Source organism: Cervus canadensis, chromosome 20 (genome assembly GCF_019320065.1).
Source record: "Cervus canadensis isolate Bull #8, Minnesota chromosome 20, ASM1932006v1, whole genome shotgun sequence".
Taxonomy (NCBI): domain Eukaryota; kingdom Metazoa; phylum Chordata; class Mammalia; order Artiodactyla; family Cervidae; genus Cervus; species Cervus canadensis.
This window is the reverse complement of record NC_057405.1, coordinates 35344244-35363313: the sequence shown is the minus strand read 5'-3', so window position 1 is coordinate 35363313 and position 19070 is coordinate 35344244. Positions and strand designations below refer to the sequence as shown.

General features: G+C 41.0%; 1 protein-coding gene across 6 annotated transcripts in view; it reads left to right on the top strand.

Annotated features, from left to right (window-relative positions):
- Positions 1-13663, top strand: part of UBE3D (ubiquitin protein ligase E3D) — a 155840-nt gene extending 142177 nt beyond the window's left edge. For all 6 annotated transcript variants that reach the window (XM_043439543.1, XM_043439538.1, XM_043439540.1 and 3 more), the window contains one exon: positions 13102-13663. Coding sequence is in view for 1 of the 6 variants with exons in the window: in XM_043439540.1 (XP_043295475.1) it covers positions 13102-13122 (21 nt within the window). In the remaining 5 variants the exon portion in view is untranslated. The remainder of the gene's footprint in view (positions 1-13101) is intronic.
- The last annotated feature ends 5407 nt before the right edge of the window (positions 13664-19070 follow it).

Sequence of the window (19070 nt, the reverse complement as noted above, 5' to 3'; positions counted from 1 at the left end):
AGTCACGCTTCTTTATAGTTAATGTTGTAAGTTGGATATATTGGGAAAAAGCTTACTTATTGGTAACTTCAGCCAGATAGTTTCATGTATTAAAGACTCATGGCTTAGTCAATAATGCTGGATTCAGAACTGAATTTCTATAGAATGAATCATGTCTCTAACCAAGGATGTGCTGGTTTGAACCCCATGGAGTTGGAGTTACATACCTTCCTTACATAATCCCTATCAGTGGCCTCTGGGCTCAGAGTTATTTTTCTAGTAGCTGGTGATTTTCAGCTAAGCCATCTACATTCTTCTGTTTGCAAACCCTATAGGCTTGCAGTTTTTTCTTCAGATGCAGCGTCTGCAGTTTCATTCCCTGCCACTGGTAGATGGTATTGTCCTAGGGTAGTATAAGTAAGAGAAAACCTTATGTAAGCCTTGGAAATTTCATATGCACAATCATCCATTTGTGCTTCTTCCTTTAAAAATAATTAAAGAAGCATGAATTTATTCATGAATAGCAGAGAAGATGCATTGGTAGCAATATTTAAAATGCATAAAGCATTTATGTATAGTTACAATAAGGCTTCACCTGTCTGCACTTTCCTCGTGTCTACCTGATTTGTTCTGTCTTCTCATGGAGCTTAAATGGCAGGTGTAAAACTTAACCACTTTGAACCCTGGAAACCCTTGATGAGTATGTGCCCTTGTGCCCTTTTCTGATCTCATATCCTAAGCTGTTCTTAACTTGGAGACACTGCACCAACAACCCCTTTTTGCTTTCTGTGTGGCTTAAAGCAAAAAAAACCCAAAAAACCCCAAAACCCTCAAAACGTCTTCTTGTGCTCCTTTCCACAAGCGCTTACTTTTGTTTCTTTGTATAGTTATAAAATCCTCATGCACCTCCTTTAAAATAAATAAATTAATTTTATGAGTCTCATTTATTTCCGGCAACTCCAAATAATAGGCTTCAGAAATAAGTGGTGTTTATTTTAAAATGAATATAGTATCATGCTTTCCATTCTAAAGATTTGTGTATCTTCAATATCATATTTTCAAAGTAACATCTAGGTAGTAAGTGGCTAAAGAAAATAACCATCTGATTATAGTTTGATCCCTTTCTTACTTGGCCTTAACTATTATTTGATTATTTCAAGTCATAATCTTTTCAACTGAACTGATTAAACCTTGCCAGTGTAACTTATCCTGTTTGCTAAACTTTTCAGACAAAAAATCCTTTCTGAGATTTCAGGCCGATTTCTCATTTACCCTGTTGGCTCACTTCACTTGCCAGAAGGTTTCTCTTCTAATCGAAGAGTTATTTTCTGTTTACAAGTAAGGCTTTAATTTGCCCTTCTATCTTTTTCTTTCTCCTCCTTATGTCTAACCTAAAAGAAATAATCTACTTTCTTCTTAAAACATAAGAGTGACTGCATCATTTCAAGTGCTACTAAATGTGGCTTAAAAATTTGGAATATGATGGATTCTTTCTTCAACTAAAGTTACTATAGCAATTATCCCTCCCCATAATTAGATGGAAGGGAGCTTTGATGATGAAATGAATACTAGGCTCAAAAACAAAGGCCCGATTGCACACCCAGTCTTTTGACTAGCTTGTAGCAGTGAGCAGAAGTTACTCAGCTTCTGTAGTAGGAACCAAGGAACACCTTGGTTCCTCATTTATAATCTGGAGACAGTTAGATTAGAAATTTAATTCAGGTGGATTTTATAAAGATTTAGTGAGCTGATACCTGGCACTTAATTTCTTCACTGCGTGAAAATCATATTAACATTTACTAAAGGGCTTGTGTTTGTGTGCTACTTGCTCAGTCATGTCTGGCTCTGCGACCCCACGGCTGTAGCCTGCCAGGCTTCTCTGTCCTTGGAATTCTCCAGGCAAGAGTACTGGAGTGGTTTGCCATTCCCTTCTCCAGGGGATCTTCCTGACCCAGGGATCGAACCTCAGTCTGCCACATTGTGGGCAGGTTCTTCACCATCTGAGCCACCAGGGAAGCCCCAAAGGGCTTATACAAACAAAAAAATTAAGCCCCCTGTTGGTAGGTTAAAAAAAAAAAAAGGACATGAATTCATAATTAATCAGTTTATAAGAAAAACAGTTATTAAACATCTGGGAAAATGTTTAAACTCATTGCAGTTAAATAAAATTCATAAAAGTACTGAGGTGTCCTTTCCTTTTACTAAATTAGCACTAATTTAAAAAAAAAAGGTAAGATGCTGGTGGCATTACCAGTTAGTACAGCTCATTGAAAAAATATGCATCAAATTATATTAATATTCATACCTTTCAATCTAATAATCCAATTTCTGGGACTCTATTCTAAGGAAATACTCTACAATATTGAAAAAAACTTATAAACATGATAGTGATTATTTCATCATTACTTTTGATCTTGACAAACCTGGGAAAAACTTAAGCTTGTAAAAGATTAAGTTATGATGGACTTTTGCAGCTATTAAAAGAAAGATTCATTGAGCAGCACCTAAAAATGTTTATGATGTAAAAAATATGCACACTGATAATCAACATGAGGGACTTCCCAGGTGACTCAGTGGTAAACCCGCCTGCCAGTGTAGGAGACACAGGTTGGGTGGGGAAGATTCCCTGGAGGAGGAAATGGCAATGCAATCCAGTATTCTTGCCTATAAAATCTCCTGGACAGAGCCTGGTGGGCTACAGTTCATGGGATTGTAGAGTCACACACAGCTAGCGACTGAGCATGCATGCACAGCACAATCAATATGAGAATAGTTTATCTTAGAACCATGTGGGAATAGACCCAAGTGATGTTAGGGTATTATAGCATATTTTTTTCTTCTTTCCTGTTTCCCCAAATCTTTTGTAAGATACTATTACTTTTAAAATTAAAATCAGAGTTTTAGTTTAATGTATTCACCCCAAAAAAATATTTGGCAAGTGCCTCTTATGTGTCCAGAAGATTTGCTATAGCAATTTGGGCTTTTAAAAAATGCCAGAATCTTTTTTCATTATTTACTGCAGGGCAATACAAAAGCAAAGAAGTGTGCTTAGTGAACTCTTTACAGTAAGTACTTCATATACAACCTAAGATTTAAGGTTCTATTGTGTGTAACCTAAGCATTTAATGCCAGACCGTCAGCCCAACCCGTGTTAAATATAATGGTATTGTGTCTCACTGTGGCCATCTGCTTCAGGACTCATTCCAAAATTAACTCACTAGCTTACTCAGGTCATTCCACCAAGGAAAATGGGATCACAGTGATATATTAACCATAACATCAATGTGAACAAGACTTTGAATAATGCATCTCAGAGCAACCCTCTAGATAACTGAATTAGAATAAGCCAGACAAGGTCATTTGCAAAGTACTGTGGCATTATTTCAGCTGACATTTTTAGTGAAATAATTGCAGAGTCACTGAAAGCTGTAAGAAAGAGTATGAAAGATGACTTGTACACTTTGCCCAGTTTCCCCCAGTGGTAACATTTTACAGAACTGTGGTACTGGGCATTGACATGGTAGAGTCCTCCCATCTTAGTCAGATCTCCCTGGTTGTATTTGTACTCCTCTACATCTGTGTGTGCAAATGTGTGAGGTTCTGTGTAATTATATCCCTTGGTATGTTTGTGCATCCACCGAAGTCAAGATGCTGAACAGTTCCATCAGCACCCAAATCCTTCCTGTTGCTCTTTCATAATCACACCCTTCCTCCACTCCCCACCATTCCCAACCCCTGGAAACCATTACCTTGTCCTCTATTTGTGAAATTTTGTCGTTTCAGAAATGTTACAGAAATGAAACTATACAGTATGAAAAGCTCAGCCTTTTGAGCTTGGCTTAACTCCCTTGTGAGTCTTCCAAGTTGTTGCTGTATCAATAGTTCGCTGCTTGTCACTGCCGCCAAGTAAGTGCTCATGGTGGATATACGGTCACTAACCATGCATCTGGGCTGATGCCAGCTTTTGGCTGTTAAAATAATGCTGCCATGAACATTCACATACAGGTGTTTGTATAAACATAAAGTTCTCATTTCTCTGGGATAAATGTCTGAGACTGGAACTGCTGGGTCATACAGTGATTACATGTTTAGTTTTTAAAGACGCTGCCAAACTGTTTTCTAGAATGCCTATACTGTTTTATAGACATACTCCAAGCAAAGTATGGGAGGCTTTTTCTTTTTTTCTTTGCCAAATTATTCTGAAGTCTGATTGGTGACAGTTTTCTTTACCTGAACTGACCAAATAATTTTGCTAAAAATAGCCATGTTGAGTAAGTAGATTTAGAAAAGAGAATTTTATCAGGGCATATTGGAAGCTCCTCCCTCCCCCCCCCAAAAAAAAAATCACTTAATCTTCATAGATGAGCTTTATACAGTAGGTCAGTTCGAAATATTTGACCCCTTTAGTCTTGCTTAGATGGTAAAGAATATACCAGCAATGGGAGAAACATGGATTCGATCGTTGCATCAGGAAGATACCCTGCAGAAGAAGACGTCAAGCCACTCCAGTATTCTTGCCTGGAGAATCCCATGGACAGAGGAACCTGGTGGGCTACAGTCCATGGCATGGTAAAGAGTCAGACACAACTGAGTGACTAACACTTGAACTTTTCAGTCTCTAGGCAGCTAGCAAAATAGACTCAGCCCTCATTTCATAGCCGTTGGGCTCAATCTCCTATACCCATAACAGAATACTGGCCTGGACATAATTTGTTTCTCTCTTGTGTGACAATCTTTCTGTCTTCTATAAGGGAAAAAAAAAGTTTTTTAAAGGATTTTTGGATACCCTAGATCAGCATCTTCACTTTGCACTGGCCAGAAATGAAGGCCCTGGACTAGAAGACCTGTGTTTGAGTCCCTCCTCTAATAAGCTGTGTCACTAAACACATCCCTTACCCTCTCTTAAGTTTGCTCAGCTGGATAAGCTGGATAAATTCCCAGTGGAACCTCTTGGAGGACCTGCAGGACCCCAGTTGCTGGCCTGCCCCTGGAGGCTCTGGTTGAGCCGTTCTAGAATGGAACAGGAGAATCTACCTGACCTACAAGTTCCAGGAGATACCAGTGAGACTGGACCAGAGATGACCCCCTGAGAACCCAGGCCAGATTATGCTAAAGTGCCCTCTGGCTCAACAGTTAGTAATATCCCCTCACCCATCCCCCTCCAAAGGACACCTCAGGTTTGCTTTCCAGAATGAGTTATTCGTTTGACCTTTTTTTTAAGTGATCAGATACATAATGGAGTATAATGCAGCCATTTAAAATGTCATAGAATATTCACTGTCATGGGAAGTTACCATAATATATCGTTAGGTTATAAAGAAGCTACACATTATGAAACAGCAGATGCAGAAATGTCCAGTTATACATAGGAAATAAATCTAAAAAGATATCTAAAATGTCAATAATAGTTATCTCTAAATCATAAAGTTGTAAAAATTTTATTTTCCTCTTTCTGTGCATTTCTGTGTTTTCTAATTTTCTCTGTAACTTATATTTATTGATCATTTATTAGAACAAAGAATTCCCATGAGCAGAACAACTCCTGATTTCTATAGGTTTTAATAATTATGGTTAAATACCATCCAGCACAAATAAGGCTCTTCAGGTATGAGATAAAACTGGCTAGGAGGCTTTAGAGAGGTAGCTACGACCTTCCTTAGCCCTTTCCCTAAAAAGTATGGGCAATGCCTTTTTGCTGTTCTTCTTACTCGACAGAATTCTGCACATGTGCCCCTGAGTAGTCCTGCCCCGGGACCACTTGTTCCAACATCTCATTAGTGCCTGGGTGATGTTTCCATGGAGCTCTTCCACAGCTAACTAGTAGGATCAACGGCTATAGCCTCCCAAGCTAGTCCCTCCTTCGTCCTTGACAATGGGTTGAAGTGTTTTAGACAAAGCTAGTTCTTCCTTTGGGATTAGGAGGGACTAGCTAGTATCTCTGTTAGAAAAATTAATATTTACTGCTAAAATAGGAATGTTAAACTATCACTGACATAAATTTATATAGATGCCAGAAACCAGTTACCTGCTGTGGAAAGCTGTTTTCTTCCCCATGTGGGTTCGTGTCCCCTCCTGGAATTTCTAACTATACCAATGTCCCCAAAACATCGTTTTCTTCAACACCCATACTTCTCAAGGTTAAGATAGATTAGAATGAGCATGACTTCCTTGAAATAGTATTTATTAAAATGGTTTTGCTGCTAAAATTTTTAAGGAATTAATACTATAGAAAAACATTCCATTTCTGAACCCTAGTAACTCCATTTCTGAATAAACTCGTTTGATTAGAGGCATGGTGTCAAAAGGGCAGTGCAGTGGTGATTTCAAAACACCACTTCTGTCCAGAGCTGCAGCACACCACTGTTCCTTTCTGCCAAGTTCCCTCCTGTGCGTATCTCTTAAGAATGAAAAATTCAAAGGACTTTTTGATTTACGAGTGATAGTGTGTTTATTGTGGTAGCACTACTTACCATTTTACATTTTAACACCCAGCCATATTGGTATCTATCATAGAATTTTTTCCTTTTAACAAATGTGTTCTGTGCTTGAGAAAATATATTTTTATGTCTGACCTAAAGACTGTTGCCGTATACATATCTGCCCCATGTGTTTGCTATCATGGGTGAAGTTGCTGGGTTTGCCGTATACAACTGGGAGCTTCAGCAGCTGCATCCGGATGGCTTGTTCACCACAGTGATGTTGTAATAGCACCATCCAACACCAGCAGTGCTTCCACAACCCCCTTACTGTGAAAGAGGTGATGGGAAGGTCACATCTAGAAATTTCTTGCTTTGTTGAAAAACAGGCTCACGACCCAGGAATTGCTGCATTTGTCCGTGTGTCCAACCTCATCGGGAAAGGAAAGGGCCTCTCTTTATCTCATTCACATCTCTGGCTTCTGGTACTTCACACACTGCCCTTAACTAGAAAACGTTAGCTGTGCTTTGCTTTACTGGTTCTGGTAGGTGAAAAACACAAGCTTTTGATTGATCTGTAAATTTTCCTATTGTGTTGTTGTTGTTGTTCAGTTGCCAAGTCATGTCCAATTTTTGTGAATTGTGGACTGCAGCACGCAAGGCTTCCCTGTCCTTCACAGTCTCCTGGAGTTTGCTCAAATTCATGTTTGTTGAGTCGGTATGCTATCTAACCATCTCATCCTTTGTCGCCCTGTTCTCCTGTCCTCAATCTTTCCCAGCATCAGGATCTTTCCCAATGAGTTGGCTCTTTGCATCAGGTAGACAAAGTATTGGAATTTCAGCTTTAGCATCAGTCCTTCCAAAGAATATTCAGGGTTTAGGATTGACAGTTTGATCTCCCTGCAGTTCAAGGGACTCTCAAGAGTCTTTTCCTGCACCACAGTTCAAAAGCATCAGTTCTTCGGCACTCAGCCTTCTTTCTGATTCAGCTCTCACATCCATACATGACTACTGGAAAAATCGTATCTTTGACTGTATGGATCTTGTCAGCAAAGTTTTGTCTTTGCTTTTTAATATGCTAAGTTTGTCATAGCTTTCCTTTCAAGGAGCAAGCATCTTTTGATTTTATTACTGCAGTCACCATCCACAGTGATTTGAAGCCCAAGAAAATAAAATCTGTCACTACTTCACCTTTTCCCCCTTCTATTTGCCATGAAGTGATGGGACTGGATGCCATGATCTTAGTTTTTTTTACTGTTGAGCTTTAAGCCAGCCTTTTCACTTTCCTCTTTCACCCTCATCAAGAGGCTCTTTAGTTCCTCTTCACTTTCTGCCACAAGAGTGGTATCATCTGCATATCTGAGGTAATTTATATTTCTCCAGGCAGTCCTAATTCCAGCTTGTGCATTTCACATGATGTACTCTGCATATAACTTAAATAAACAGGGTGATGATATACAAACTTGTCGTACTCCTTTCCCAATTTGGAACCAGTCAGTTATTCCTTGTCCAGTTCTAACTATTGCTTAATTGACCCACATACGGGTTTCTCAGGAGGCAGGTAAGACGGTCTCATATTCTCATCTCTTTAAGAATTTTTCAGTTTGTTGTGATCCACACAGTCAAAGGCTTTAGCGTAGTCAGTGAAAAGTAGATGTTTTTCTGGAATTCTGTTGCTTTTTCTGTGATCCAACAGATGTTGGCAATGTGATCTCTGGTTCTTCTACCTTTTCTAAACCCAGCTGGTACATCTGGGAGTTCTTCATTCATGTACTGTTGAAGCCTAGCTTGAAGGATTTTGAGCATTGTCGTGCTGGCATGTGAAATGAGTGCAATTGTGTGGTAATTTGAGCATTCTTTAGCATTGCCCTTCTTTGGGATTGGAATGAAAATTGACCTTTTCCAGTCCTGTGGCCGCTGCTGAGTTTTCCAAATTTACTAGCCTATTGAGTGCAGCACTGTAACAGCATCATCTTTTAGGATTTTAAATAGCTCTGCTGAAATTCCATCACCTCCACTAGCTTAGTTCATAGTGATGCTTCCTAAGGCCCACTTGGCTTCACACTCCAGGATGTCTGGCTCTAGGTGAGTGATCACACCATCATGGTTATCCTGGTCATGAAGATCTTTTTTGTATAGTTCTTCTGTGTATTCTTGCCACTCTTCTTACTCTCTTCTGCTTCTGCTGGGTCCTTACCATTTCTGTCCTTTATTGTGCCCATTCTTACATGAAAGTTTCCCTTGATATCTCTAATTTTCTTGAAGAGATCTTTAGTCTTTCTCATTGTATTGTTTTCCTAGTGTACCATGGCCTAAATAAAATACAATTTTATTTAAAATACAAGGTAAAGGTTTAAGTGACATTAAGGACACTGGTTTTACTTGCTTTTTTCCTACTTTCTAAAGGCTCTTACAGAATTTGAGTTGGAAGGCCTCACTGATGTTTCCTTGGTCTAGTATTCCTGTCCACATTCAATGTACACATACTTATTGTCATTTTAGAGGGATAGGATCTTCTTTCTTATTGTATTGCTTCTCACATCTTTGGTCCTTTGTTTCATCCTTCCTGTTTGCTAGTAGTTCATTTAGCAAAGCCAGCTGCTTTTAGTGGGAAAAAAGGTATATCCCACTCTGTGCTGTGCCAGGCTTTATTACCACACAAGTTTTCCTAATTAGAGTAGTAACTACATCATTCAGGCTACTGCTTGAGAAATCTTACTTCCTTTCATAACCCAGGATGGTCTTTTTTCTGTCATCAGGTGTAAGGCATCCATCCTAGACTTATCCCAACCTATTAGAATCATCTCATTACTTGACTATCTCCGCCATTCACATGTTAGTGCCATGAGGGAATGCCTTCTCAGTTGTTCTCTGACTGGACAGTCACAGACTTATAGATGGTATTTAATCATTGAATGAATTGAGTGAATGAAGCCAGCTTACCAGCCCAGTAGAGGAAAATCTCATATCATTTATTCAGTGCAGAGTGGAGTCCACGTGTCATCAACACAGGCCTGATCGATGCTAAATTAGCAAGTTAGGAAACATTTTGTACCCTGTTGTTATTTAAGACTCAAAATAATGTGATTGGAAAAGTCATTTTCTTTCATTATTTTTATATTTACATTTATATTGTATATTTTATTTTGTAAATGAAGCTTGAGCCTAGAAACTGGATTTTATAATATTAAAATAAAGTTTGTTTCCATGTCATAACATTTATTTCAGAACATAACTTTGAACATGAACCATACCTAGACAAAAAATATATTTAAGGCATAGTTTTTTATATTTATTTTTTAAGTCTACAGTACTCTTTAAAAGGAACGTTTGTGTGTAGCTGTGTTACTTATTCTGAAGGGTCACAATTACTATGAAACTCACATTTTCCAGTATTTTACAGTTTTATCTGTCTTGTGCACCTCAAAGCATTTATGTAGCATTTTTTAAAATGTTAATTTTATCTTGTGCAGGCTGCCTTGACAGCATGTCTTTCTATTGATTGAAATTCCAGCTCTATGCTGAGGAATAGAATTTCATAGTATAATTTTGTTAACTAAGACAAAAAGAGCATTCAAAAGTGTTTAGCATATTTACGCAATTGTACAGAAGCATTATAAACTGAACATTTGGTCAGCTATTACTGCAGCCTGGCCCTGCTTATGGTGGCTTAAGATTGTTTTTAGATGGTGACGCAAAGCAGAGACCGTATTTTTAGACAGCTTCACTCTCTCTCCCCTGTTCCATTCCCAAGTGTCCACTTTCAGGAGGAGAAAACGAAGAGGGTGAGACCTTACAGCCAGCCGCAAACAGCCCTATCTCCCTCGCTTCCAATCATCACTTATACTTTGTGACTAGATATTCCAGACATGCCACAGTGGGGCCCGAAGCTGTAGCTGTGCTCAGAGACTCTGAAAAGCTTTAAAACTTTTTACTTTGGGGAATAAAACTAAAAAGATGAAATACAGAGATTTTTCTCAGTGTAATGGAACAAAATAAAATTACCCTCTCTTAAAATAAATGGTAGGTAGGGAAAGCAATTTTTCCTGTCACGGATAAAAGCTAGGGAATACAAAATCTGCATTTGAAATATGTTATCTCAAAATGTTTTAAATAAAAAGAATCTAAACTACATTGTACAGTACCTGTTCCCAAGGATGATTGCAGTTTCTTGTTATTAAGTCCTGAGAAACACATAGTGTCCTTGGCAGGCAGCACTATAAAAACAAACAAGAAAAAAAAAAAAGACATAGTAGGTCAAATTAAAATTTTTTTCTTTTTTGACTGAGGGGCTCCATTTTGCATTGTTTGTTTTAATGAGCGCAGCCTCTTATGTAGTTTTCTCCATCTTGCATCCGTGTTCACAAGCATGCAAAAGAAAGTAACTCTTTGATATATGAGACAATTTGAAGACTAAAAGTCCCCCAACCTGTGCAGTTTTATCTTGATCATCTATCTGTAAACTTACAGTGGGGAAAGCATGGATTAGAAATCAGAATTTCTTCCTAAACCCATCACTACTACTTTTTATCCTGAGCAAGTCACTTAGGTTTTCTGAGCTTGTTTCTTCATTTGTAAAACAAAGTTTCAGATGCCTGCTTTACCTAAATCATAAGACAGCTGAGGATGAAAAGAATCGAAATAGGAAAGTGTTTTACAAGTTTCTGGTAGGTCCTGTTATAGAGTTTAATGAGCTTGTTGAAGGTCACAGAGAGATCTAACTCTAAACTTCTTGTTTAAGGTCACAGAGACATTTAACTCTAAACTTCAACATTTTTCAACACTGGCACTGTTAATGCTTTCAGGCTGATTATTCTTTCTTATGGGGAGCGGTCCTGTGCATTATCAGAATATCCCTCCCTCTCTACCCACTGGATGCCTTTAGCATCCCCCAAGTTGTGACAGCCAAAAATATCTCCAGGGACTTCCCTGGTGGTCCAGCAGTTGGGACTCCATGCTTCCACTGCAGAGTTCATAGGTTCTATCTCTGGTCCCAGAACTAAGATTCTGAATGCCATGACAAAAAAAAAAAAGAAATCCTTAGACACTACCACATGTACCCTGGTGGGCAAAATTGTCCCAAGTAGAGGACCACTGATATGTGTGGTTCCAGGGCGAAAGTTCTTAACCATTTTTATGACAACATTTGTCACCATCAGTTATTCTATATAAGTAGTTCCTGGTTGGAATACTCCATGACGTAGCAGCTTTCAGAATTCAAAAAGGGATAAATGGTTTTCATCTGTCATCTTTGTGTCTCTGAGTATCAGCAGTGGCATTGGCTTCTTGGGAAAGTCCCTATGAACTGTTGTTGAAGAAGCAGAGTCTCCCAACAGAGATACTGACCACAGTGAGCCAGAAGTCAGACTCAGTAACCCCTGGAACCCCTTCCTGGGAATCTCTGATCATCCCCTAAAGGGCCCAGCTGGTCTCTCTTCAGCAGCCCCTTCTCATGTGAATATTCATGGCCTTCTAATATCTGTTACCAGCTGAGGGGCCAGGGAGAGAAACACAAGTGTCTTCATAACTATCATCACAGACTCTTGACTCTAAGTCCTTGAGATTTGCACCGGTTGTACACATTTACATTTTCCATAAGAAGAGGTGAGCTCATGTCCTTCTACTCTGCTATCTGTCTCCTCCCTACCCCATGTTTATGTTTTGTTTAAGAATCTTAACCTCTCTTCTTTGCTTGCTCCTTCAACTTTGTTCTCACTGCAGAACTTGATAGAGAAACTCAGCTGGAAGTTGATACGGAAACGCAGCAGGGGCTTTTCTCACCAGCATCGTATGAAGAGTAACATCCTTCTGAATCACTTGACATAAAGCAGATGCCTTCTGCCCTTGCACGACTCTTTCCTTTTCCTTTCCCCTTAACAGGGCTCATTAAATACACGCCTCCTTCGACTGCGTTTGGGGACTTAAGTACCAGCTGTCCAAGAGTGGAATATTTTCACTTCAGTTGCTCACTCTTTCCCCCAAAAAATGGCCCAGGACGAATTTCCACATCTTTATCTCTGACTGCATGCTGCTCTTTTCCAGATGCTGGCACTGTCCGCAATTTATTACCAGCCCTGAACTAGAACTTTCAGAGCATTTATGGTTGACTTTATTATGTTTGTTTTGTAATTATCCAAAACTATTGAGAAATTTGATGCATTTGATCTGGGCCTTATTAAATAGTCTGAAATGATTTTGTATCTATATGAATTAAATTTTTTGAAACAACTGCATTTTAAGATAACTTGAGCTGACAAGCCCATGCATATAGTCGAATGTGGTTAAAAGCATTGTCAAGACCGGAAGAGAGATTAGTATAATTAACAATCATGACAATCTGGAATTGTCCAGAAGTCTTCAGGATTTGGAACTCTGTTCACAGAAGATCCACAGCAGCTGTTTGAACCAGTGGGAATGAGAACTGGATTACTTCATGGCAGTACAATGTTAGTGTCAATTTAAACTTAATTTTTTTTCCCTTTAAAGTACACGTGAATTATTTTAATTACTGTATGGTTTATTTATGAACAGACTAATTGGCCCCCTCTGTAAAATAGCAGTGTCTGGCCCAACCAGGAGTCATTTTTCTTTGTAGACCAGCGAGCATCCTTACTGACCAGACTCACCTGATCCAGGTTTGATGTGCACTCAGCAATTTCATCACATTATATAAGGAAAGCACTGTGGGTTTTTCTTCCTTTTCCAGGTGGCGTTTTTGAAGATGTAACCAAGGGAGTTGACATATCCCTCTCCACAGCACGGGGTGCACCGGCAGCCAGCAGTCAGCCCAGCGGGCAGCAGTTACAGAGACAAGAACCCGGCTACAGCAAGAAAACAGGGCGTTGCAGCTTTGAGTTTACTTGCTCGCATCTGTTCTCTAAGAGAAGAGTTTACTTTAAATCCTTGAAACACCAAGGCTGTGAAGAAAGTCATAGTAGCAGGTTGAGAGATAAGTATAGAATTTTCATCTCTGTTTCCCACCGAGAGGAACATTCAGATATGTGCTGTGTCAGCATCACCTGGAGAGAGAGAGCTGGCGGAGACCCATCCGTCCTCTGTGGAGGCAGCGAGGGGCTTTGCTGGTGGAATTGAAAGTTAGCTGCTGTAAATCTTTGGACATAACTTGCAGAGAACTTCTCAGATTTGCTTAAAAGAATTTTTTTAAGAAAATATGGAACTCTGTATGCCTTATTCAGAGGGATGCTCAGTAAATAAATGTCTGTCGAATGCCTGATTGTCAAATTAAAGGGTTTCCCATTTATGCAAAACTGCTCGTGTTCCTTTTCTTCTTTATTTCCTTTGCCATTACCAGGTATGCTGCAGATCATGAAATATACCTCACTGGCATCCTGTTACAGAGTTGTCTGAGTCCTCGTGTGCTGGAGCATGTGGTAAGGAAATCGCTGAGAATGACAGAGCTGGTGGGGGTCCCGCAGGGCACAGGACCGCCCCTCATCTTACGGAGAAAGTTTGAGACTTGCCTGTCAACTCACAGAAGGAGCCAGCTCGGGGCTGGAGGCAGGCAGATGCTTCCTGCCCACTCCTTATTCAGGAGGACTGTCTCTGGATCTGCAGCTATACCTGCTTCTCACCAAGCCTGTTTGCTACCAAACACATGTTAGGCTGCTCACTGCTTGAAAGTCAACACTCCAGAGACAAGTGTTGATTGGAACGGAAAGCCTGCTTTATTCATAAGGCTGGCAATCTGAGGAGGTGGTGGACTCATGTCCAAAAACCAACTCCAAAGATGCCGCTCAACCATTAAAGTGTTTAAAAGGAGGATCCTTTGGGGACGAGGTCAGAGTCTTCTTTATCTTCCCACACATGCAGACTTTCTTCTGACTGGCTGTTGGTGAGGTAACAAGTCTGCGCTCCAAGAACCTTGTGCTCTCCTTGGGGTTCCCATCCCCCACCAGGATGGGGCCTTTAGTTTCTGCGTGCGTGTTTAGTCACTCAGTCTTGTCCGACTCTGTGTGACCCTATGAACTGTAGCCTGCCAGGCTCCTCTGTCCTTGGGATTCTCTAGGCAAGAATACTGGTGTGGGTTGGCAGTGCAGATTTCTCCAGGAAACCTTCCTGACCCAGGGATCGAACCCACGTCTCTTATGTCTCCTGCATTGGCAGACAGGTTCTTCACCACTAGTGCCACCTGGGAAGCCTTTTGTTCCTGCAAAAGAACTCAAGTATATTGTTACGTATGTCCCTTCAGAAGGAACCAGGATCCTGCTTTAATCACTGCACTGTATTTTCTTGACGGGTCCTCCTTAGTTTCTGCATTCCTTCCCTTCTCTGGTGAGAAATTGAATCTTCCCTTTGGAATTCAGGGAAGGTCAAGGAGGCTGAATGAAGCCTATACCCTACGAACAAGAAAATGGAGACAAGGAAAGAAGTTGTACCCAGGAAGGCCCCGCAGAGCCCTCCTCTGATTCACATTGGCACTAATTCTACCCTGTGGACTATCTAATACCTTTTTACTCAAAAATTTTCCTGTCCCTTAATTTCCTAACACCCTTAACACAGGGGTCACTGGCACTGTAATTAGTGAACCTTTCTTGATTTCTTCTTCCTTGTAGTTTCACCAAAATAGGGGCCCTACTAGCAGAGCAGTGGTGTAGCACCCTCAATTCTGCAACTGGTGGACATAGGAATAAAAACCCTGTTTTTGATCCTGCAGAGTCATTTTATTAAGCATAGTTTGAAGCACTGTAGTTCTTAGTATTTTTTCCAAGACTCACAGTCATAAAGGAGAATTGGTTTGACTTCACTTACACTACTAAGCTGCCAAACACCTCACTGACTTTTAGTGCTTTGGATTTCTACCTGTCAATATAGAACAGTTTCTCAGCCTTAGTACTATTTACATTAGAAGCTGGATAAGATTTTATTGTGGAAGACTGTCCTCTTCTGTAGGGAGGAGAAACTTTTTTTCTATACACTTCTAAGTTCAGTGGTTGGGGCTTGCAAATCAAGCTGAGAAAAGAGAGATTAATGACAAAAATAAAACCAGTTTAATTACATACATCTGAACAGAAGTTTCACAAAGAGATGAGACTTTAGGAAGTGACCAGATGATTGAGATTTATATACCATCTTAGACAAAGAGAAGGGAGTTTAAGGCTTCTGGGTAGAGGGCATTAAGATCTAGGAAGGCGAGGGGAGGAAATATATCATAAATAAGGGTTGTCTTGTGCAGATAATGACAATAAGAGTTGTCTCCAGCTGTGGCTCTTTTCCTGGTTCAGAGACACCTTTACAAGTGGAAATTCCCTTTTATGGATGTAAATTTCCTTTACAAATGGGGAAATTCTTATTTTTACTCAGTTAAGGAGAGATTAAAAAGCTTTTCTTGCCTCTGCCGGTTCTCAGTTGTCTTTAGCTCAAAATAATATTTATGCCAAAATGGGATATTTGGGGTAACATATTCTGGTGCTCTTCAGTGAATTGGAGAATGTTTAGCAGCATTCCTGGCCTCCACCTGCCAGATGCCAGTTTGCCCCCTCCCCTAGCCATGACAACAAAAAATGTCTGCAGACATTGCCATAGTGGCTGAAAAAAAAAGTGAAAGTGAAGTCACTCAGTCGTGTCTTGACTCTTTGCTACCCCAGGCTCCTCCGTCCATGGGATTTTCCAGACAAGAAAATGGGAGTGGGTTGCCATTTCCTACTCCAGGAGATATTCCCGACCCAGGGATTGAATTTAATGGCTGAAGTTGACCTCAATTTAGAGCCACTGCTCTTGAGGCTGTGTCATGAGAATGAGATTTGGTGATTGCCTATAGTAGTGCATCACCAGTGACACAGTCATTACAAAGCCTGAGTCTTTTTCTGGCACATGACCTGGTTTTAGTATCCTATTGTTTATGCAGATAAACGCTGCTGATGAATACCTTTGAGTGACTATTTCTTAAGAGTTCAGTTTATCTTGATCTAATTGTTGGAGATTGGAATAAATTAGATGAAGCAATGGAATAAATTAGATGTGCCTGAAATAGAATTTCCTTGAGATAGTTTTTCTTCCTCTGGAAATGAAAGAAACTGTTCCCATCCTGATACTTGTTTACAGTTTAGATGGTAAAGGTGATCATGATTTCAAAGATAACTTTACCACTCAGCAAAAACAAACTAGAAGAGTGTTCTGATTTACAAACTTTGTCTCTCTAAGTAAAATCAGGTTAAGTCAAATATAGCTAGACCCTCTGTCTGGGGTCTGAATGGGAACAAAGCCAGTGAAAAATAAGCCCACCTCCTTTTTGATGGCAGAGATGGGCAGTTCAGGTGGAGTTGTTGACATTGAATGAATTTAAAGTTCTTGCTTTGTTGTGAAAAAATTTGAAGATGAAGTGATAGGTAAGAAGTGGATTTATTTAGAGAGAAACACACTCCATAGAAAGAGTATAAGCCTTCTCTCAGAAGGTGAGAAAGAGAGCCTTAAAATAAAGCATGGCTAGTTTCTATAGGCTGGATAATTTCATAGGCTACTGAATGGGGAGATTTTTCCAATTATTTTGGGGAAGGGGCAGAGATTTCCAGAAATGGCAGAAATGGAGCCACTACCCATTTTTTGGCCTTGTATGGTCAGCCTCAAACTTCTCTGGTGGCTGATCCTTTTCTTCAGTGGTAAAGAATCTGCCTGCAATGCAAGATATGTGGGTTCAATCCCTGTATTGGGAAGTTCCACTGGAGAGGGAAATGGCAACCCTCTCCAGTATTCTTGCCTGGGGAAATTCCATGGTCAGAGGAGCCTGGCGGGCTAGTGTCCTTGGGATCTCAAAAGAGTCAGACACAATTAGTGACTAAACAACAACAATAACCATGGTCAGCCTCAAAACTGTCATGGTGCTGGTGAGTGTGTTGTTTAGCATATGCTAATGTATTATAATGAGCATATTAATGAGGCTCCAGGTCTACTAGAAATCAAATCTTCTGCCATCTTGGACCTAGTTGGTTCTAACCAGTTTTTGTCCTGTTCTGTAGCCATGTCATTGTTGTAAAGGTTGTGACCTGCTCCCTTGCCTCCTGCTTTGGAGTGGCTGTGAGAGGCAGGAGCAAGAGGAGGGGACACACACAGGGGAGATTGCTGCCCACACACTACGCTTACATGCGTGAAGGTGCATTGCTGCCCACACACTACGCTTACATGCGTGAAGGTGCATTTCTGCCCACACACTACGCTTACATGCGTGAAGGTGCATTTCTGCCCACACACTACGCTTACATGGTGAAGGTGATTGCTTGCCACACACTACGCTACAGGCATTTCTGCCCACACACTACGCTTACATGCGTGAGTGCATTGCTGCCACAACTACGCTAAGTGTGAAGGTGCATTTTGCCCACACCTACGCTTACATGGTGAGGTGCATTTCTGCCCACACACTACGCTTACATGCGTGAAGGTGCATTTCTGCCCACACACTACGCTTACATGGTGAGGTGCATTTCTGCCACCACTACGCTTACATGGTGAAGGTGCATTTCTGCCACACACTGCTTACATGCGTGAGGTGCATTGCTGCCCACACACTACGCTTACATGGTGAAGGTGCATTTCTGCCCACACACTACGCTTACATGAAGGTGCATTTCTGCCCACACACTACGCTTACATGCGTGAAGTGCATTTCTGCCCACCACTACGCTTACATGGTGAAGGTGCATTTCTGCCCACACACTACGACAGGTGAAGGTGCATTTCTGCCCACACACTACGCTTACATGCGTGAAGGTGCATTGCTGCCCACACACTACGCTTACATGGTGAAGGTGCATTGCTGCCCACACACTACGCTTACATGGGTGAAGGTGCATTTCTGCCCACACACTACGCTTACATGGTAAAGGTGCATTTCTGCCCACACACTACGCTTACATGGTGAAGGTGCATTTCTGCCCACACACTACACTTACATGCGTGAAGGTGCATTGCTGCCCACACACTACGCTTACATGCGTGAAGGTGCATTGCTGCCCACACACTACGCTTACATGCGTGAAGGTGCATTGCTGCCCACACACTACGCTTACATGCGTGAAGGTGCATTGCTGCCCACACACTACGCTTACATGCGTGAAGGTGCATTTCTGCCCACACACTACGCTTACATGCGTGAAGGTGCATTTCTGCCCACACACTACGCTTACATGCGTGAAGGTGCATTTCTGCCCACACACTACGCTTACATGGTGAAGGTGCATTTCTGCCCACACACTACGCTTACATGCGTGAAGGTGCATTTCTGCCCACACACACACTACATGCGTGCTTGCACACACTACGCTTACATGCGTGAAGGTGCATTGCTGCCCACACACTACGCTTACATGCGTGAAGGTGCATTGCTGCCCACACACTACGCTTACATGCGTGAAGGTGCATTGCTGCCCACACACTACGCTTACATGCGTGAAGGTGCATTTCTGCCCACACACTACGCTTACATGCGTGAAGGTGCATTTCTGCCCACACACTACGCTTACATGCGTGAAGGTGCATTTCTGCCCACACACTACGCTTACATGGTGAAGGTGCATTTCTGCCCACACACTACGCTTACATGCGTGAAGGTGCATTTCTGCCCACACACTACGCTTACATGCGTGAAGGTGCATCTGCCATGTCACCTGCAGTCTTTGAGATGGTGACGTTCTCAACTGAAGCTCAGTCAGTTTCCACTGG